At 38.9% G+C, this 22,251-nt stretch overlaps 1 protein-coding gene across 5 annotated transcripts; it reads right to left on the bottom strand.

Moving 5' to 3' along the window:
• Window positions 1-921: 921 nt before the first annotated feature.
• LOC107839598 (ATP-dependent DNA helicase Q-like SIM) lies at window positions 922-18,303 on the bottom strand. 5 transcript variants are annotated; one of them, XM_016683144.2, is made up of 16 exons: window positions 18,033-18,303; window positions 16,783-17,403; window positions 16,476-16,695; window positions 16,279-16,389; window positions 10,574-10,763; window positions 9,548-9,893; window positions 8,259-8,476; window positions 7,086-7,142; window positions 6,044-6,124; window positions 5,733-5,796; window positions 4,731-4,830; window positions 4,570-4,653; window positions 4,011-4,098; window positions 3,820-3,912; window positions 2,664-2,756; window positions 922-1,373 (listed from the first exon to the last, which is right to left on the bottom strand). In XM_016683144.2, the coding sequence occupies exons 2-16, from the start codon at window positions 17,357-17,359 to the stop codon at window positions 1,074-1,076; spliced, it is 2,622 nt and encodes an 873-aa protein (XP_016538630.2). In that variant the 5' UTR covers window positions 17,360-17,403; window positions 18,033-18,303; the 3' UTR covers window positions 922-1,073. The 5 variants fall into 5 exon arrangements, 3 of the variants coding, with proteins under 3 accessions (XP_016538630.2, XP_016538631.2, XP_047250644.1); XM_016683145.2 differs by having other exon boundaries at window positions 18,065-18,224; XR_001665112.2 differs by having other exon boundaries at window positions 1,173-1,373; window positions 4,007-4,098; window positions 18,033-18,227.
• Window positions 18,304-22,251: the final 3,948 nt, after the last annotated feature.

Raw genomic sequence — 22,251 nt, 5'->3', positions numbered from 1 at the left:
GAGTTGTTGAATGTAAAATATTACAAGGGGTATTGATTCTTTGCTGTTTCTAGTGGGAAACTTGAAAACAGGGGCGGACCCACATAGGTTCAAGTGGGTTCATATGAACCCATTTCGTCGAAAAATAACATGTTAGGTGTGGAGCCTGATTAATATGTAATGCACTGTACCTTTTATTCTTCATTTCTCTGTGTAATTGTACATACTCCAAATCACTAATATAAATAGCCCGTCCGCCGTGGAGTTTACCCACGGGTGTTACCAAGAAAACAGATTTCTCTCTCCTCAAGAAATCTCTCTCTTTTCTTTCATCCTCTCCACAAATCTAGTGTGTGTAATCGCGAATCGACCCTAACATAACACTGTATGTACACGTATGGATAAGCAGTCTTTACAGATGTATAAGGTATATATAATATTTTGAACCCATTATAGAGAGCTAAAGTGCTTAGCCTAGGGGTTGTGGGTTCATATCTCTAGTGCTACATCGTGTGTTCGCGTCCCATCAGTGTCATTTTTTTATTTTCTTTATACAACACCTCTTTTTCTTTACCTTTTTGGTTTCTAATGCAACAACTTTTATCTACCCCTACTTAATTAGTTGGCTCTTTTCTTCATCCGTATTTATTTTTTATATATTGAATCTATTTGGGGAAAAGTCTAGGTCGACACTGCTTGAAAATGGCATGACTTCATATTAGTTCCTTTTTGGGAATTATGTTCCTTCTTTGCTTAGTTTTTCTAATACATAATGGTGGTTGAATTTGGAGGGAATATACAACTTTATGGAAGTGGAATTAAAAATGTAATAAGAAAGATAGATTCTGGCAGCTGTAACTTTGAGAAATAGATTCTGGCAGCTGTAACTTTGAGAAATGGAAAAAATGGAAAAGGAATTATCAAAAAAACCACACAGAAATGTGCATCCGGGAAATCGAACCACAGTAAAATGGACGAATAAATAAAGAATGAGATTGTGCAAATTACAATCTTTAACCTTGTTACAAGGCTGATTGTGTCAATACTAAAATCTTCAGTAAATATTTTTTAGCCAGTTGAATGGTTCAAAATTGTCACTTTTTTGATAGTTTGGCAGTCAATCTTCCTCGAACTGTACTACAATCAGGCTGAGGTTTACGTGATTTTCGTTTTCTTGGTGATTTCCATGTTCGTTTTCTTTGCAAGCGTTGGTGACGGATCTCGGGATCAGCCCAGCCTTTTCCCCATGCAGCAAAACTGGAAAAAGACTTGGGGCTTTTCACAGACAGCAACATATCTGCTTCAGGATAAACATGAAATGGCTCTTCTGTTTTAACACTCAGGAACTGCCTTCCACGTTCTGTTACTTCTGGATATTTTATCTGCACATGGGTCTGTAACATTCGCCCAGAAATGATCATCCAAATCGTTGAAAACAACCACATACAAACATAAAGAAAGTGGAAATAAGGCACCAAACGAAAACCTTTACCACACCCTTCCAGAAGAAAATATACCGTTGAGATACAAGAAACTGTAATAATTATTATTTCTTATAGGCACCAGCATTGTCGTGAAACCATAGTTCCAATGAAACAACAGTTGTTTTTACAATCAAACTTTCACATGTTTGACTAGTTCTATCTTTCCACATTCTCCATCAAGCAGGAGGAACCAGATGGATAAGACAAGCAAATCTCAAATATAGTATGATCAAAGCAAAAGGGTAATAAAATGTCCAACCAAGGATGAGGGAGGGGATAAACTGATGTGGAGGGGGTGGGTGCTAATGACAGCTGAAACCTATGATCTAGATACGTGGGAAAAAGTTTGGAACACCAAATTGCAGAAGTAACTTTCTTTGTTGGGTGTGGCAGTGCAAGATGCAGTTTCAATAGCGGACAACACAAGAAAGTTGAGGAGGATATCTGTGAGTTGATATCTAAGTGCAAAGAATCTGGAGACTGGAGAAGATACTAATCATCTCTTGTTCGCTGGAGGTTGGCTTTACAACTGCGGAGTGCTGCATTCTCATTTTTTAACATCTGTAGGGTGTTATCACAGAGAGGAGACAATTACGAGTTGGAGAGAATAGGCAATGAAAGGAAGGCAACATGGAAGACAAGACTGCCTTGTCTCTTAAGAGTATATGAAACGAACAGAATAAGTACACCAGGAGAATGATTCATAATAGTGACAATGACGGAGAAAGTTTGAAGATACTTTATATTTCATTTGTATTTTTGTTATAATGGGAAAATAGCGTGTTGTATGGATAGTTGGTCAAAGCTTGGTGGAAGATGATGTAGGACTCCAGCAAAGTCACACGCACATCTTGTACTACTTTTTGACACCAACTTGATGGTTATTAGTGAAACAGATTGACTTACAAAAAAAGGAATAAACTAACTAAACCTTCATTAGATCAATAATAGCAAATTAGAAGGGATTCCAAGTATTTGTTTCCACTCCCCGCCATGTTGTACATGTTCCTAAGATGCTAGTTTTCAGCATTGAGAACAGCATAACTAACTTAACCTATAACACAGTAAAGTAAAAAATGAGAAGGCTATATCAGATTGGTTATAAAAGTAAATGAAGATTGGATAGATTTGAAAAACATAGCGCCAAAAATTAGTAGTACCTTTACATGAAATAATATCACTACTATACGAAAAGCTTACCAAGTCATCTCCCTCCCTAACAAATCCTTTAACTTCCAACAGTCGAGCAAGACCTCTCCACCACAAGAGGTCGCTTGTACTAAATTGCTGATACTACAACAAAATACACAGAAGACAAATGACAAGATTAGAGTTGCAATAGGAAAAGGTAAATACAAAAAGAGTATTAGCAACAATGTAGTAAAACAACAGAAGATCTATTTCAATAAAAGAAGTATCTTGTTATTCTCTTACATTAATTGAACATGAAATAGAAGAGTGGGGTTGATGTAATATGCTAGTGAAAAGATTGGATCCAAAAGTAGATATAGTAATACGTAAACGTGCCCTTTAACTTGGGTGTGCACAAGTAGGCACTTAAACTATCATCAAGTTGCAAGTAGACACACGCACCTTACATGGCGCACGCGGGAGGTGTACGTGTCCTACATGGCAAATCGCGTGAGATTTGCCGTTTAGGACATGTGTGTCTACTTGTTCAATTTTATGAAAGTTTAACTGTCTGTTTGTGCACACCTAAAGTTGGAGGGCATCGATGCCAGCTGAGGCCAAGTTAAAGGCACGTTTATTATTATGTCGTATTCTCGATAAGTACGAGAATTCACACGAATAGAAGAATGCATGAGTAACTTTAAAGTGTAGTATACCAGAATTAATGCACAGTGGATAGATAAGTTTTCCATAAAAGAAATTTCACTTCAGAGATGAGCAAAATTAAACACAACCTAATTAGAATAGAAGTAACATGTAGCTGGAGGACAGATGCCTCAGACAAGTTGAAGCTATTTTCAGTATCACATGGTAGCTTTACACCACAAGACAGAATTGCAGATTGTTATACGCATCCCAACATATGATTGATGTCAAAAAAGATTTTGAAGAAGGCTCTTCAAAAGCATCCAAATTAAAAACACCATATATCTCCAGGGAACTCTATTGGCGGTGCATGAAAAAACTGGTAACAAGAAGCTCATTCGAATTGAAAGAATATTTGTAGGTTCTTTGTCATATTCTTTGGTAGACACACCTTCTAAGGGCCTTTACTGAGAATTTTCCATGGGGCATGCACATCAAGCTAGCAGAAAGCAAGGGATAAGAGGGAGCGAAAGGGAGAGTCGTAGAGAGAGAAAGAGTGGACATTGAGCAGCACAAGTACCTGTTCCCTTATTCTGCTGACTAAAGCCTTGATGTTTGGCCTCTCACCAAGTCTCCCTTCATAACCACCATAGGAGATGTCTGCAAAATTTCTCTGCGACGGAAAGGATTAACAATGACCAGCAATGTCAAAATGAGATGACAAAGTACGAAGGAGCGCAAGCAAATTTTTGAGATGGCAGACGTACTCACACAATGAGTAGCAACAACTTGCAAGAAGATCATCGCCTCAGCCTTTAAATTCTGTCTTTCAGGTGGTCCTTTGATGCATATATCACACCTGCGCGTTATGTACCAGGTAAATGATAAACTAAGAAAGTAACTCATTGCAAGTAAGAAAAAACTATAATAAACAAGTATTCTCAAGAGCAAAATTAACTTCAATCACAAGATAAAAGCAAACATCAGTAAGCATGAATTGAAAAAGATATTAGCAATGGGACGCATATGGCACTTTTACATGCATAGGACGTTATTTTTTACTTCAACTGCTACAAATGGACATCTATTTTATGTGGTATGTCCTATGACAAAACGAGTAAATGAAACGTCAATTTGGAGACTAAGAAGAGTCAAATATTAGAAACAAACTAATAGCTCATTAACAGGGGGGGACATTCTTTGCCCCACACCCACCCCAAAAGGGAAAGTGGAAGAAAATTAACAGAGAAGTACATGCACACATCCTTGACATGAAGCAGCTTGTAAGGAACAAAACAGAAAGCGCAATAGCCAGTTTGTTTTGACATACAAAAGGCATTTCTCCAAAAGAAAGTCCTCGCCGAAGTACTCCACAAGTGTCTTGGCTCTACAGCAAGAAGTGTTCATTCCATATCTGTTGAACATAACCAACACATAAGATGGAAACCAAAGTACTAATTGAAGTCGTTCAATTAATAATTATTTTACAACCTGAAGCAATCAGATAACATCTTATATGCTTGTTTTGTTTGCTCCTCACTTCTTTGACTTGGTAGAAGCGTAGGTGTTCTTGACAAGTTTGCATACAGAACTGTTTCACAAGAAATCAAACAGCTTAAGTGCCTCTTGGAAGACGATGTCCCAGCTCTACCAGATAAAGGTGACTTTTCTGGATTATACAAGTTGAATAAGAGGGCATTTGGTGTAAGTGTATCAAAACCACACCTTAATGCACTGCAGGATAAACTCTGCTAAACCAAGGAGAGGGCATGAAGTTCCTTAGCACCAAAGCTATTCAAACAAAAATACTTTGACAATGTCAGATTTCCTTTCACCATATCTATTTTCCTAGTTAGTGCACTAAAATCTCTCAACTTCTTGCCTAATTGTTCCCTGTGTCATTGTTTTATATCTTACTTTTCTATCTAAACTAAGTACCTTTAAGAAGGCACTGTATCGTACATTCATTTACTCTTTGTAATGAGAACCATTTTGACCCTATGATGTACAGCATTTTTTATATGATTCTAGGATTAGCTCCTATGTTTTTAAAGCCAACTCACTTCATAAGAAATGTCAAACAGACTAGAAAAGGTGAAACAATGACATGTAATTATGCCATTACTTCTATATGGACATCAAATTTGAATCCATGTTAGAGTAGAATTAAGAGGTTTCATAAGTTTTTTCCATGACTACAAATTCACAATATTTAAGTATTCAAAGAAATTATGTCCTTAGCTTTTGGATTCTATCATAGAACTTCCAGTTTGCTAAAATCAGCAATGCTTTAAGGCTCATTCTTGGTTTTCTTTTCCTCCAAGAAACTGATCGCATGCATCAGTTGAGAAATTGATTCATTTCACCATCCCAAACATTACTATAAATGATACCATGATAGAACCAGTGGATAACAAATTTTTTCTCTTTGAAGTAGAATGATTCATCTCAAGATTATGACAAATAAACTACAGATAATTCAAATTAACTGACCACACTCTGCTACTTTTCCATCCCGACCAGCTCGACCAGCCTCTTGATAATAAGCCTCCAGACTCTGTAAAGGTTATAATAGGTTGACCAAGACGCTTAACTGAAATACTTAAAAGGCGACTAAAAGAAAATAGTTTGAACAAGTCCTTAACATAGTACTTTTTAAGTACACGTACAAGCATGTGTACTATCATACTGCTAAAGAAGAAAGACAAAATAAGAATGTGCTCCAGATTTTCATGTAGTTCGTTTACACGAGTAAGCAGACATTAAACAAAATATATTAAGGGAATCTAGCTGAGTAGTTGCACCTGGGGCCAACCGTAGTGGATGATCCTTCGCACATTCAACTTGTCAATGCCCATCCCAAAGGCAATTGTTGCGACAATGACCTGAATAACAGAAAGTATAATGCATAGGCGAAAAATAATAAGCGAAAAAACTAAATGTAAGTAAAACAGATTTAAGTTCAAGAAAATTGCCTATCTGCTGTCAGGATATCTTTTTTTTTAAATGAAATAAGGATATCATTAACAAAGCATCAAGCATATGCACCGATTACAAAACAAAGAGAATGTCAGCTCGCATAAAGGCAAAAAACTATTTAAACAGCTAACAACAAAGATCTATGGAGCTGATAAAATCCAGGAAAGAATCAACACTAAGTATAGGGGAGAGATCAACCCAACCAAAAAGAGTAACCAAACATCTGCTGTCAGGATATCTTAAACATCAAAGATTTAAAGTGTGGATGCAGGCATGCAGCGTGCTTGAAAATCACTGGCCTTGGTAAAAGATTTAGAAGAAAATCTTTGCACTGGATTCATCTTATTATAGCAACTATCAACAAGTGTAAAAAAAATGATAGCCTGCATCGAAAAAATTATGCAACAGGAAATATTTTCTAATCATTACGCTTATGACAGTTCAATCAAAACAAAACAGAAAAAGAAAATCATATTTCCCTGAACATTGGACAACACCAAAACTAATTCAACCAACGAAAACAACAACAACAACAACAACTACTACTACTATGCCTCAATGTCAAACTAGTAGGCAAGAGTGTTTGTATCATTAATATATCCTGCCCCAACTGGACCAAGATCAAATAAACAACCTCGAAAGCATATGAGATGAGGACATAGAGATTGATCCAACTTGACTCATACAAAATTGAGGATAATAGGTTCAACAATGAATTTCCTCTTCATGAACTCGAGGGAATATGAAAATATCACTCTAAAAAATTGAATGCAATGGGTCAAAGACCTCCAGATATGCAATGACCTGTTAAATAAAATACAAAATGTTTATTAACATTTCTTCATCTAACACATCAACCAGCGTTACCTGCAGAGTGTTCTCGTGAAATTCCTTATGCACCTGCCTCAGATGTGATTTTGGCAACTGAAAAGAGAGAGAAAAAGCAAACATTACTGCTCAATCGACATGGAAGAGTATATCAAGCAACTTCATTCCTGAACAGATTTTTTGTATCGCCTGGGACAGAGGGAGGACTGATGCGGGCGGGTCAAAGAGAGAGAGTTGGAAGGCCTACATGTTGGCAAGTTTCTGAAAAAAGGTTACATATGACACCAAAGACAAATCTCACGTTGAAAAGTTTGAAAGAAGAGTGAAGTGCTATATAAGGCATAGCACAAATTCACATGGTATGCACACTTTTGGGCTCGATGATAGTGTTGTCCAAGAGACAAATTTGTGAGGTCTGTTAAGTCAAAGCGGAAAATAAGTGTCACGAGTTTAGGCTGAACCAAACATGGCATCATTGCCAAGTTCCCGCAGTACGATAATGAGGCAATCTCAGCAAGGACGCTAAGTCGTAAGGAGACACCCTCATGTCACACTCATGATGAAGGGCGAGTTGATCAGGACGAGTCAAAGACAAAGATTAGAAAGTTTCTAGATTGGCAAGCTTCCGAATAAGGGGTACATATGACACTTGGGCAAATCCCACATCAAAATGGAGAAAAGAGTGCAATGTTATATAAGACATATCATAACTCCGTATGGTACACGCGCTTTTAGATTAGATGGTGGTGTAGCCTAAGAGACAAATCTGTAAGGTATGTTGATCAAAAGCAGGCATGTCCAAGGGCTTGGGCTGTGAAACTTTTACTTTTTAGACGTCAACTCCAATCTGGCAGAGCATCTACCACATAATATCACAATGACAAGATAAGCCTAATTACATGGAAGCAAACCAATTGAACAACATGCTTATGATCACCTTTAGTTCACTTTCACAACTATGGTATTTGGCATCCTAAAGAGTACAATTTTTGAAATCCAAACTGCATGTCAAAACAAAATTTCAACTTCAAATCAATAATTTCAGATCATATCCAAATGCCTGCTTAAAAGCCATGCTCCTACATCATAAGGCTATGCAAAATATCCCAAGTCCTTCAAACAATTATAGTTTGGTGGCGGAATGAACACAGCATCATTAAAATCAGTGGGAGAGCAATATAATCTCTTTAACTGATTGGATATATAAATTACCTTAGCATTGTAAGCAGCAGCCTTGATCCCAAATCTAGAAAGAAATTTTGATATACTTAATGTTTCTTTCCTAGTTGGGACATAGATTATTGTTGGACCATCCTCCAAAGGTTCATGCTGAAGCTTTGCTCTTTCTTCTGGATTATTGGGCGTTTTGGGCAACAGAAAACCACTATAACCTTTCAGTGGTAGTTTTCCACTAAATTCACCACAAGAAACTGCAGCAATTTATGATATCAGTACAATTTATTATAAAGTAACTATAGGAGTAAATGACCAAGCTTACAATTTAAAATGATAAGTTTACATTCTAGGTAGATGGTGAGAAATTGAGGAAACCCCTAAAAAGCATCCTGGATGAGACGATGAAGTCTTTACTTAAATTGCTAGATTGCCAGTTCGAGGCTTAGGAAAAAAGGGCAGCCCGGTGCACTAAAGCTACCGCTATGTTCAGTGTCCGGGGAAGGGATCCACCACAAGGGTGTATTGTACACAACCTTACCTTGCATGAAATGCAAGAGGCTGTTTCCAAGGCTTGAACCCGTGACCTCCTGGTCACATGGCAGCAACAATACCAGTTCGAGGCTTAGAAAACTCCACAAAAAATTATTTCCCTTGTTTGGTTTAAAAAATGGAGAGAGTATCTACGACACAAAAAGGTCAAGTTCGAGAATGCAAGAAAGAGTAGGATGAGATACTTTTATCACATGTGGTCTTCTGATCATATATTAAGAGACTTGTGTCATAGGATAAGATGATGCAAGGCTTTTCCTTCTATCAAATTACCAGGGATAATCTATATCTTCTCAAGCTAAGGTTATAGCCTCTTGAAATCTCATACTAAAGAATCTTGCACCGATGTGATGATAGATTGTCGAAACTTAAAACACTTTAGAATGTAGATGAAAGTACTGTTGCAGCTACGACAACACAAAAGGAGTTATTTCAATCCACTCTAAGGTAATTAGTATTAAAATTTTCAAAATTCTCTATGTTTAAAGGGCAGCCTAGTGCACTAAAGCTACCGCTATGCGCGGTATCCAGGGAAGGGCCCCACCACAAGGTTGTATCGTACGCAGCCTTACCTTGCATTTATGCAAGAGGCTGTTTCCAAAAATTTCTCTATGTTTACATAAAAAAATTTCAAGGTCTCTGCAATGGCTTTTTGTAACAGATCGAGTTGCTGGTTGTGTATCTTTAGTGCCATGGAAGATGCGGTCAATCAAATTCTCTCTTAAATTTGATTTGTACTGTCTAAACGGATATTTTCACAAAAACCAGAGTTTTACCATCCAGATCATCAACATCTTGCACAATATCACACTCATCTTCCAGATACTCAACAGACAATTGTCTATCCTTCAAAGAACCTAAACCATATCTCCCAGGAGAACATACTTCATTATCACTCTCAGAAACATCATCCCCCTCAACGTCGTCTACATTAACCTCATTGGTTCCATTATATTCATCCATGTAACCATTTGAAGCATTATCAGAGCTTTCAGAGTTCTCCAGATTTGTAGACATTAACTTATCTTTCCGGTGAGACTTCCCTTTTCTGGAATAAGAGCTTATCAATTCATGCAAATCCTCCTTGTAGGATGCTAAAGATGATGTTTTAGAGTGTTTCACCTGCAAGCAGCAGAAACGAAGTGATTTACTATGATTTCTATCAGCATATGTACAGACAATGAAAACTGTATCTTTAGAAGGTTCAGACACTAATACTGTAGCAAAAACAAAACTAGAAAGTAGAAACACTCAATGAAAACTTTATTAATATGCAGCAGCCCTTTCATGGCATTATGCAGCAGATATAAAGTGACACAAAGACGAAGGATCAAGTTTAAAAGACCATAACTATGGTCGAAGAAGGTAGTAATTTAGTTCTTGACTGCAATACTGAACGTAATTGATCGGCAAACATAATATCATGATTTCAGCACCGACTTTTTCTTTCTAGCACCCAAGGGTGTGGTCTAGTGGTCAATGACGTGACTTGAGAACCATGAGGTCTCACGTTAAAATCCTAGGGACAAAAATACTAGGTAATTGCTTCCCATCTGTCCTAGCCTTAGTGGACAACATTACCAAGTACTTGTTGCTAGAGGGAGGAATAAGGCATCCCGTGGAATTAGTCGAGGTCGATGCAAGCTAGCCCGAAAACCATGGTTATCAAAAAGAAAAAGTATTGAGTTTATGAAGAATTTAACTCCCCCCGACTATTAAAAAAATAAGAAGAGTGAAAAGGTGCTGCAAATGCAAATGTAGGACATATAAGGAATAACATAGCACAGTGTAGATTAACTTACTGAAAATCGAAGATTAGGCCGGAAAAACGAAGTGAGAACAATTTGAGTTGCCTTTGACATGTGCAATGACTGGAGAATGTCTTCTCGAACACGAGTAGTAGCAGTAGCAGTCAGTGCCATGATTGGAACATTAAACTTCAGAGACTTCATGGTATCCATACTAAAGTTCTCTCTCAAAATGGACAATCGCCTATGATACATGGAAAATTTGTGTCAATATTTTCCTGAAGTTTTTGCTTAGCTACAACAGAGTTGGATAAGAGATATATCAGAGTTTGTCTGGTCATATGCATGATATTTTCTTAAAGTTAATAAGCATGATGCATTAAGGGTCATATCCACGCTCAACTAGTAGATCAGTCCCTGTAATTGAATAAGAGAAACAAGTAGAAAATAAATGGGGCATGCTAGAGTCGGGTGTAATTTGAAGCCTGGTCTAGCAAATGAGCACGTCTACAGTGCAAGCACTATCTTCACAACAAGATGATAACAAACTCAAGGAACTTAAGAAAGCTGTTGTGGTATGTTACTAGATTAATGAGGAAAAAAGTGTTGATATTTACGTGTCAGTAGCAACAGAAACACAGAGAATCCTTGAGATTCAAGTGCTTTGCTATTTCTAGAAAAATAATAAAGAATATTCAGGCATTTTCGACTGAATGCTTCTGCACTACTTATGCCTCTCTGAGGTTCACAATTTCCGCCTTGGTATATTTTAAGATGCAATGTGGCTACATCAAAACGGTTGGGTTGTCTGTGTCTTTCTCAGGCTAAAGGCGGGGGATTAATGAGAAAATGTGAAAGTAGCTTTTGTGATAGAATAACACCGACCATTTACAGTTTATTTATGAAACATTTGTCCACTTTGCTACATCTACTTCATATACTAGGTTCAAAGTGGGGTAAACTCATGCTGATAATTACCCACTCCAACGTGTACATATGCGTACTCTGGTTTCTGATGATAAGGAGTTCTTTCACAGAAAGAGTTGATGGAAAGAAATATCATCTGGCTGAACAGAAAAGCAGAACGCTACCCTCCAGATTTTTTTCACCATCGGAACAAGAACCCCGAAATCAAAAAGCTGGACTGTCAACCTATAATGATTTTTATTTTTATTTTTTTTGTCGGGGAACTCCATGCAGTGAAATCAAAGAAGAGGAAACACCAAATAGAAGGTCAGAGTTATCCTACTCATGGCTGATGACAGTGGTGGACTCTAAAAAACCATTTGCCACTCTTGTAATGAGTACCGAATAGAGTCTCATTCATTGGACGATCCACCAAATAAATGTTGTTACAGCTAGCGAACTCAGAAGAAGTAAGAAAATGGCATTTGACAGTAGTTTAGCAGCCTATGTGTACAAACCACGGAACTAACCACCTTCTTTCGAACTTTCCCATTTCAACAATCATTGGTTAGTTGTATTCCCTGTATGTTTGCTAAAAGTTAGTGCTAACACTCTCTTTGAATGATGAAGTACCTAAACAAACATAGAACCAGAATTCGGAAGGTGAGCCCACCCCACCCCTGATGTGAATTACCACATGTATGGAAGGATAAGAAGTTCCTTCTTATTTTTGTGCACTCAGGGAAAAGAGACTATAAGATTTATCTAAATCAAAAAACTTGCTCAGTTACTGAGAATTTAGACCAATTCCAAATAATAGCATCAGTCTGATTTATCAAATAACCAAACAACAACAACAACAACAAACCCAGTGTATTCCCACCTAGTGGGGTCTGGGGGGGTAAGACGTACGCAGTCCATACCTCTACCTCTGATGAAGTAGAAAGGTTGTTTCCGATAGACCCCCGGCTCAAGGCACGAGATACCACACAAACACATAGTGCAGCACAGAAGCAGATTACATAACATAGATACGGCACCCATAAGTAATATAAAGCAGAGGAAAGCAGGGGAAAGCACACAGATTCGTAATACAACATGGAACACGGAACACGGAATCATGACAAGAATAAAACCCCCACCAAGTAATTCCCTACACTAGCGACCCGAACTGGCCTTAATCCTCTGCCGTAATTCGCGTCCTCCAGACCTTCCTATCTAGGGTCATGTCCTCGGTGAACTGTAACTGTTCCATGTCCCGCCTAACCACCTCACCCCAGTACTTCTTCGGCCTACCCCTACCCCGCCTAAAACCATCCAACGCTAGCCTCTCACACCTACGGACCGAGGCATCCATGCCCCTCCTCTTCACGTGTCCGAACCATCTCAATCGTGCTTCCCGCATCTTGCACTCCACTGAAATCACACCAACCTTCTCCCGGATAGTCTCATTCCGAACTCTATCCCCTCTAGTCAGTCCACACATCCAGCGCAACATCCGCATTTCTGCCACCTTCATTTTTTGGATGTGGGAGTTCTTAACTGGCCAACACTCCGCTCCATACAACAAGGCCGGACGGACTACCACCCTGTAGAATTTGCCTTTAAGCTTGGGCGGCACCTTCTTATCACACAGCACCCCCGACGCGAGTTTCCACTTCATCCATCCCGCCCCAATACGGTGCGAGACATCCTCGTCAATCTCACCGTTACTCTGGATCACGGACCCAAGATACTTGAACTTGTCCCTCTTACATACCTCCTGAGCTTCCAGCTTCACTACTACCTCATTCTCCCGCCTCACGTCATTAAACTTGCATTCCACATACTCTGTCTTGCTTCTGCTCACCCTGAACTCTTTAGACTCAAGAGTTCGCCTCCACACCTCTATTTTGTCATTCAAACCCCCTCGAGTCTCATCTATCAGAACTACATCGTCTGCAAAAAGCATACACCACGGCACCTCCCCTTGAATACGCCGCGTCAACACATCCATCACCAACGCAAACAAAAAGGGACTAAGAGTAGATCCCTGATGCAATCCTGTCAGGACAGTGAATGCTCCGAGTCTCCTCCCGCCGTCCTCACCTGGGTTTTCGCTCCATCATACATATCCTTAATTACTCTGATATATGTCAGCGGTACCCCACTCACCTCCAAGCATCTCCAAAGCACCTCCCTGGGGACTTTGTCGTAAGCCTTCTCCAGGTCGATAAACACCGTGTGCAGATCCTTTTTCCTCTCCCTATACTGCTCCACTAACCTCCGTACCAGGTGGATTGCCTTCGTCGTCGAGCGGCCGGGCATAAATCCGAACTAGTTCTCCGAAATAGACACTATCCGTCTCAGCCTCACCTCGATCACTCTCTCCCAGATTTTCATCGAGTGACTCAATAACTTAATCCTCCTATAGTTATCGCAACTCTGAATGTCCCCCTTATTCTTATAGAGAGGGATCATGGTACTCCACCTCCACGCCTCGGGCATCTTTGCCGTCCTGAAAATTTCATTAAACAATCCAGTCAACCACCTTACACCAGCCTCTCCAACGAACTTCCAAAACTCCACCGGTATCTCATCCGGCCCCGTCGCCCTACCCCTTCGCATCCTGCGGACAGCCTGTCTAACCTCTTCTACCTTAAAACGTCTACAATAGCTAAAATCCCGACACTCCTCTGAGTGCTCCAGTTCCCCTAACACAATAGCTCTATCCCCTTCGTCATTCAAGAGCCCATGAAAATACGACTGCCATCTCTTCTTGATGTGGCCGTCCTCCACCAACACTCTACCGTCCTCCCCCTTAATGCACCTCACCTGATCGAGGTCACGACCCTTCCTCTCCCTAGCCTTAGCGAGTCTAAACAACTTTTTCTCCCCTCCTTTACCCTGTAACCCTGCATACAAGCTCTCAAAAGCGGCCGTCTTAGCAGCCGTGACTGCTGACTTCGCCTCCTTCCTCGCTAGCTTGTACTCTTTCCTGTACACCCGTTTCTCCTCTTCGTCCTTACTTTCCACCAACTTAGCATACGCCCCTTTCTTGGTCCCCACTTTCTTCTCCACCTCTTCATTCCATCACCAATCCCCCCGATGGTGCCCGGCCCGGCCCCTAGAAACACCCAACACCTCACTTGCATTCTCCCTGATGCACCTTGCCGCCCTGTCCCACATACTATCCACGTCCCCCCTACACTCCCACACCCCCATTCCCGCCAACCTCTCCCCTATCTCCCACACATTCACTGGCGTCAGGCCGCCCCACTTAATTCTCGGTCTACCCTCCTTGCTCCTCCTCTTTCTATTCTTCTTTATACCCAAATCCATAACCAAGAGCCTATGCTGGGTCGAAAGATTGTCACTCGGGATGACTTTACAGTCCTTACACAACGCCCTATCCCCTTTCCTAAGCAACAAAAAGTCAATCTGAGTCCTGGCTACCGCGCTTCGAAAGGTGATCAGGTGTTCATCCTTCTTCGGGAAGCCCGAGTTCACCACCACCAGCCCAAAGGCCCTCGCAAACTCCAATAGGGTCGCCCCCTCTTCATTTCTCTCCCCAAAACCAAAACTACCATGCACATCCCCAAAGCCTCCCGGTAGCGCCCCGATGTGCCCGTTGAAATCCCCTGCTACAACAATCTTCTCCGAACTAGGCACGCCTCTCACCACCTCCTCCAAAGCCTCCCAAAACCGCGTTTTCTCCTCCCCCTCCGATCCCACTTGCGGCGCATAAGCACTACACACGTTCAGGGTAAACCCCCGAATGACCAACTTAATAGTCATCAACCTATCGTTGATCCTCTTCACCTCCACTACCTGACCTCTAAGCTCTTCATCTACTAAGATGCCAACTCCATTCCTACGCCTGTCGCTCCCAGAGTACCACAGCTTGTAACCATCCACATCCCTAGCCTTAGACCCTACCCACTTGGTCTCTTGGACACACGCAATGTTGATCCTCCTCTTCCTAAGAATCTTCACGAGCTCTATGGACTTACCCTGAAGGGTTCCTATATTCCAAGACCCAACCCTCAGCCTACCGTCCCGCCCTCCACTGCCCCCCCCGCGGCCAAACCTTGGCCTCCCTCCCACTCCCGCCCTCTCCTCATCCCCCGCCCCCACCACGGCCCCACGCCCCAACCCCCTCGGACATGACCCTATCCACCCATTACCACCCACAGCCACAACTACACGAAAGTATAAAAAAATATACAAATATACACGGTGGTAGTATCAAAGCAGCAGCAACAAAGAAATACAAGGCTCACACAAATTCAAAGGAATACTCCCGAAACAAAACTATACTCAATAATGGAATATGCAATAATGAAATAAAATGAAATATGAAATAACGAAAATAACAAAGGTTAGAGGTCACCGGATTACGCTTGGGGCTGCGGCTGCTGGAGACGGAGCGGCGGGTGGCGGCTGGGGACCGGGCGGCGGCTGGCTGGGGACCGGGTGGTGGCTGGGGGGAGGGCTGGTGTACCCCGCCGAGGGGGGGTACGTGCAGGACAGGTAAGGGTGGGGTGGGGGTCTGCACAACCGGGGGGGGGAGGGGGGACCGGCGGTCGGCGCCGGAGGGTGGCGGGGAGCGGCGCCGCGGACCGAAGGTCGGTGCCGGCGGTGGAGTCGGGTCGCCGCCGAAGGACAGCGGCAGCGCCGGGGACCGGTGCGGGAGAGAGGGTCGGCGCCGGAGCCGGAGGTTGGGTCGGGTCGGCGCCGATGGTGGGCGACGGCGACGGGGGCCGGTGACCGGAGCTAGCGAGAGAGGGGGTAGGGAGGAAGAGAGAGAGCCGTTAGAGAGAGATGAGAGCCGTTAGGTTACACTTTTGAGAGATAACCAAAAGAACATAAACCTGTAATCTGGCCGAAAATCATGACCCCACTTCGAAACACAATGAACTTCATCGATTGCAAATAGAGCAATTCCACGACTTTCTGCGAGGCTTCGGAGGGGTTTAATGAGTCTGGAAAAAAACAAAGTCAGGAACTCATTTGTCAATAACAGCCAACACTATCCTTGAAGTACCATTCAAGAGTACATGCTCAATACCTTAAAATTGTCTCAGGGCATACATAAATGATGCTATACATGCCTGACATTGCTTTTTGTTCAACACTTCGATCAGTTTGACCAGATCCAAGGAAGCAAGCAGAAACACCATGATTTGCTAACTTCAAGCACTGATCATGCATCAAGCTAATCAAAGGTGATATAACAATGACAACCTTCCCGGTCAGCAATGCTGGAATCTGAAAACACAAAGATTTCCCTACAGAAACATAACTCTGAGACACCGAAAAATCGTATTTTACAGGAAGAGGGAGAATGGCGAAGGAAAAGTATGAAAGGCTAATACCTGATCCTGTTGCTGCAAGAACAAGACAGTCACGGTGAGATAACCAAGCTTCCAGAGCTTCTTTCTGAAAATCCTTCAACAATGAAAATCCAAAGTGCTTCTGCAACAAATTCTCAACCTTCTTTTGCCAATCTGGTCCAACATCTTCATCTTTGCTATAAGATGATAATACAGCCTTTTCAGTTGCAATGCGGAGATCAGAATCCTCTATAGGAGGATGCACATTTCGATCTTTGGTATCTCTTTGCAGGACTTCTGATTGAGACAGATCCAACTTATTCATTGTCTTGCTTCTTTTAGGTCTACCAGCTGATTCAACGAATTCATTTATGCTTGATTGTCGTATTTTGCCTGCAGCACGCGATGTAGAATTGGGGCCTCTTTTTCCCAGAGGACCGGCATGACTGGTGAAACGTGAATTACTAGTTGATGCACTCGCAGTGTCTCTTCGAGAATCATCGAGTAGATAATCAATGGCAGCATCAATTGATGGACCCACAACTTCTATAGCATTTGTAATATCAGATAACTCAAATCCCATTCCAACCAATTCAGCAACAACTTGGTCTGGGTCCATTTAATTTCGCTCTAATAATTGCTTCAACAACAATGCGGCTAAGACTACACATACACAGAAAAAATCAGAGATTCCACATTGAAGTGAAATCAAGCAAATTGTAAACTTCTGAAGTTAGTGAAAAAAACTCACATACAGCTACATTGACGTTTAGGTATAAAAAACACAGTACTTCCTCCATTCAATTTTACTCTTCACATATTGCTTCAAGAGAGCCAATTTGATTAATCTTCGGAGCTAAATTGAATTAGGTTAATTCAATATTTTAAAATTTAAAGATATTCAAAAACTATATTAATATAATGAGAAAATACATTGGTCAAAGTTCATACAATTTTGACTTTCGAGAAGCCAAACATGACAATTAAAACTGAACGGATGGAGTAGTAATTTTCATGCTGCAATCACTTAAAATAACACTGATAATCTAATTATTCTCCAAATTCAATCAAGAATATGAATAAATAAAAGATTTTCAAACTAGACATTTTACTTTCATAATCACCCAATTATCGCCAAGTAATATTAGGTGTTCAAATTTCCCTAACACTACTAATTGATCAATATTTTTTAATTTAAGATGGAATTTACCAATAGCATTAGTTCTAAATAATACTCCATCGATCTGATTAGTGTGCTTAATTGCGAATATTATAGGGGACAATGAGATTACCTTTCTACGGAGAAGAAGAGTGAGAACCCTACCGTTAAACAAACGCAAATTGGATCCGCGCCAATTGCCCCGCCTAAATTAAACGCTGGAAATATATGTACGACGTCGTTTAGTCATTTTAGGATACATCTTTTTGCTACAATCAAAAATCAAACCAAATGATTTTTTTTTTTAAAGGGGACATTTGTTGTTTGGTTTAAAATTTTAAAAATCTAACAATATTTGGTTTCGTTTAGATTTTGATTTAGCTGAAAATGAAAGAAGGATATTGAACAAATAAATTATATGAATAAATTTCATAATTTGAATACATGAATGATATTAGTTTTTTTTATAAATATTTTTATACATATATTGCAAGATTTTTAAATTTCTTCTTAAAACATATGTGCCTTTAGAAATATGATTTCATCTCGTGACTTGAAATCATGAGATAAAATCAGCATTTAGACATGCGATTTTATCTCATAATTTCAAATCATTAGACCAAAAATACCAAAACTCTCAGAAAAAAATGAAATTTTATATCATGATATCAAATTTTAAAAATTTAAAATTTGACACATGTTATAAAACAAGAAAGAACAAGAAGAAGAGTAGAGAGAATAGAGAGAGTTATTCTTATTTCTTCTTTTTGAAGGATGAGAGATCATAAGATTATCAATACAGTGAACAAAATTCCTCTATTTATAGGGAAAATTTACTCTTCGTCTGAGTAAAAGACAGATGTTTTAAATCTTAATAGATATCAAAGTAGATCTTGATAGATCTTGATAGACATTCACTATAATGTAAATACATTTATAACACTCCCCTTTGAATGTCTAATTGGTAAATAATGTGCCTCGTTAAAACCTTACTAGAAAATACCAAGTAGGAAAAAAATCTAGTGAGGAAAAAAGAGTACACATCTCTAATAATACGTATTTCGGCTGCCTCATTAAAAATCTTACAAGGAAAACCCAATGGGACAAAACCTCATAAGGGAAAAAGAGTACAGCGCATATTAACTCCCCCTGATGAGAACATCCTTGACCTTTACATCTCGATCTTGTGCAGCATCTTCTGAAAAGTTGCAATTGGAGAAGATTTGGTGAATAAATAGTCACATTGACAGTTGACCGAATCCGTTGCACGTTAATATCATCATTCTTTTGTAGCTCATGTATGTAGATAAGCTTTGACAAAATGTGCTTTGTTTTATCTCCATTTATGAATCCTCCCTTAAGATGTGCTATGTATGCTGAATTATCTCTGTATAAAATTGTGGGTAGATTGTCATATTTCACACCACATTTTTCTTGAATGAGATGTATCATGGACCTCAACCATACACATTCTCGGCTTGCTTCATGAATAGCTATTATCTCAGCATGATTCAATGAAGTGACTATGATAGACTGCTTTGTATATCTCCAAGATATTGCAGTACCACCACATATGAACACATAGCCTATTTGAGACCGAGCTTTATGCGGGTCAGATAAGTACCCAATATCAGCATGACCAATAAGATTGAGACTGCAATCTTTAGAATAAAATAAACTCATGTATCTTATCCCATTTCAATGTCTCCTAGTAGGAGTAGAAATATACCTTGCTAACAAATTGAGCGAAAGGCTATATTGGGTCTTGTAGTATTACAAGATACATAAGTGCATCAATTGTACTAATATATGGTACTTCATAACCAATCCAAATTGGTATATTTCTTATTTCAGCAAATAATCTTATTGCTTTTGAAAACTCTCCAAGAATTTCAATAATTTTCAAGCTATAAGCTTATACAATATAAGGATTATCAATAAGTTTCCCAAAAACTTTTATATTTTGAATCCTTGAAGAAGTTTTTCACATAAGTTTTATCAAGTGACAATATTCAACATTTCATGAGTGACGTCTTCAAATATTTGGATTGCAAATCAAATAAGTTTAATACTTACCAAGATGCATCCTTTCATGTCACTTGATAAATATTTCTACATCCGCATACTTAAATTAACGTAGAATTAAGATCCTCGTAATCTTTCACAATATTGCGCCAATATTGTGTCAAATATATTGATGATATATCACTTAGTATCGGTTCACAATGCGACATAGCATTTTGAGATCTCATTACTTCATTATTTCAGGTACATGAACCTCTCATAAGGTTTCATGAAGTGTTATATCGTAGGCTCTTCAAGGGCTCATTGTCTTCTTATTATGATTATTTGCTCCATATCCTTTTCAAAGATTATTTCATTTGGAACCGATTGGTCTATCATGCTTCATGCATACATAGACTTTATCCTCTAAGGACATAAAATAGGAGCACTTGCAGCTAAATATGAGATGCTTTCGACATTTGACTTGAATTATCTTTTGAATGAGGATCTGATGATAATTCCTAACATATTTCATAGCTGCTTATAATCTCCCCCTTATGGTAGGAAAACTAACATACATCCTTCGTCTTCTTTAAGGAATCCATCTTTATGCATCATGGTATATTTATTAATCATATACCGCACATCAAAACTATTAGATGGAATAGTTGATTCCTGACCTTGAACCAATTGAGAGGGGAGAAATAATCATAATATATTGGTCTAATGCATACAAGTGTTATTGTATGCAATATATCATATTTCACACCAATGCAGGAAACTTTGTTCTCATTAGTAATGGTTCAACTATTTATGGAAGGCATTCAATGCTAAACTATCATCATCAAGATGAATTATCTTGATTACACAATCTGAAAACCATACTCAATTTATATTGAACAAGTAACTTTATGAATATCAAACGTAGGTTGACCATGAAGGCACATGTGATCATCTTATTGATGCATCTTTTCAACATATCACATGATAGGTGAATGGACCCTTATTCACCTTTTATACTTTTCAGATTTTGAGGGATCCAATATCAAAATTAGTTGGTTCAACCAACTTATGATGAGAACAAGCAAGTTCATAAAGAATTTTCTAATTCTTCTATATATGTTCAATACTCAGTATGCATATCTTCGAGATATCGCAATCATTCATGTCAATTTATGAACGTTTATTCTAGTAAACTCCAAGTTTACCATGATATGTGTTTTTGCTTTAGTAAATTTCAGATTTACTATTATATGAATAAATTTCAGATTTACTATTATATGAATAAATTTCAGATTTACTACTTTAGAAGTAGATTTCAAAATAATTTTTCTCAATTATTCTTCCTCATTCGGAGGTGAGTTGTGACACCATCACAATCAATTCTCAGTTATTCTTCCTCATTCGGAGGTGAGTTGTGATACCATCACAATCAATCAATTATTCTTCCTCATTCGGAAGTGAGTTGTCATACTTCAGACTTATCATGTATTGCTACCACCTTCACTTCATGGAATGGAGCATATTCAATGGGTCGAATTTCATGACTTTTCATCAAACACCCATTATTTTGCCTTGTCCATCACACTATCATCAATATGGTGTATTGAGATTCAAACTCAATATTTGATCCATATAAAGACGTCTTAGGCATGAATCGATGGGACTTGAACCCAATATATTATTATTTTTTTGACAATATTGTTCTTGAGGAATAAATTTTAAACATAAATGGTTCCAAACCAATTATTTTTCCTCAAATCCAACAATAATTATATTATTAGTAACAAAATACAGATAACATAAGAAATTACTGACCTTGAATTATATAGAAGAGTTAATGTCAATAGATATGATATAATAATATAATATAAAAATATATAAAATGTGTAAAGCATACGCAGACAGAGAGAAGAAATTTTCAATCAATCTACCGCATCACGCAATTTTAGATATGCATGGACCTTTGCATGTAACTCTTTTATATTTCTTCTTTTCAAATCAAAATTATTCAATGAAGTATTAATTAGTTTTTTTTTTCTTTCAAAGTAGCAGTAATGTAAATATTAAAACAGTGCATTGTCCCAATCGTGGATCTATTGCTCTTTGCCATATCGGAACAAAATAAAGGAATTATTTAATAAAAGAAATCATACCTCATGAGGAATTATTAAAAGAAAAATAATACCTCAAGCATGTTGAGCAATTGACAGATCACATTTTGGGCGGCTTTATCTCAATTATTACTCAATTGGTTACAACTTCGTGTTGATAACGTGTTATAAAATAAGAAAGAACAAGAAGAAGAGTAGAGAGAATAGAGAGAGTTATTCTTATTTTTTCTCTTT

The sequence above is a fragment of the Capsicum annuum genome, chromosome 8 (genome assembly GCF_002878395.1).
Source record: "Capsicum annuum cultivar UCD-10X-F1 chromosome 8, UCD10Xv1.1, whole genome shotgun sequence".
Lineage (NCBI taxonomy): Eukaryota > Viridiplantae > Streptophyta > Magnoliopsida > Solanales > Solanaceae > Capsicum > Capsicum annuum.
The sequence above is the reverse complement of the archived record's forward strand: the minus strand, read 5'-3'. Positions and strand labels throughout refer to the sequence as shown.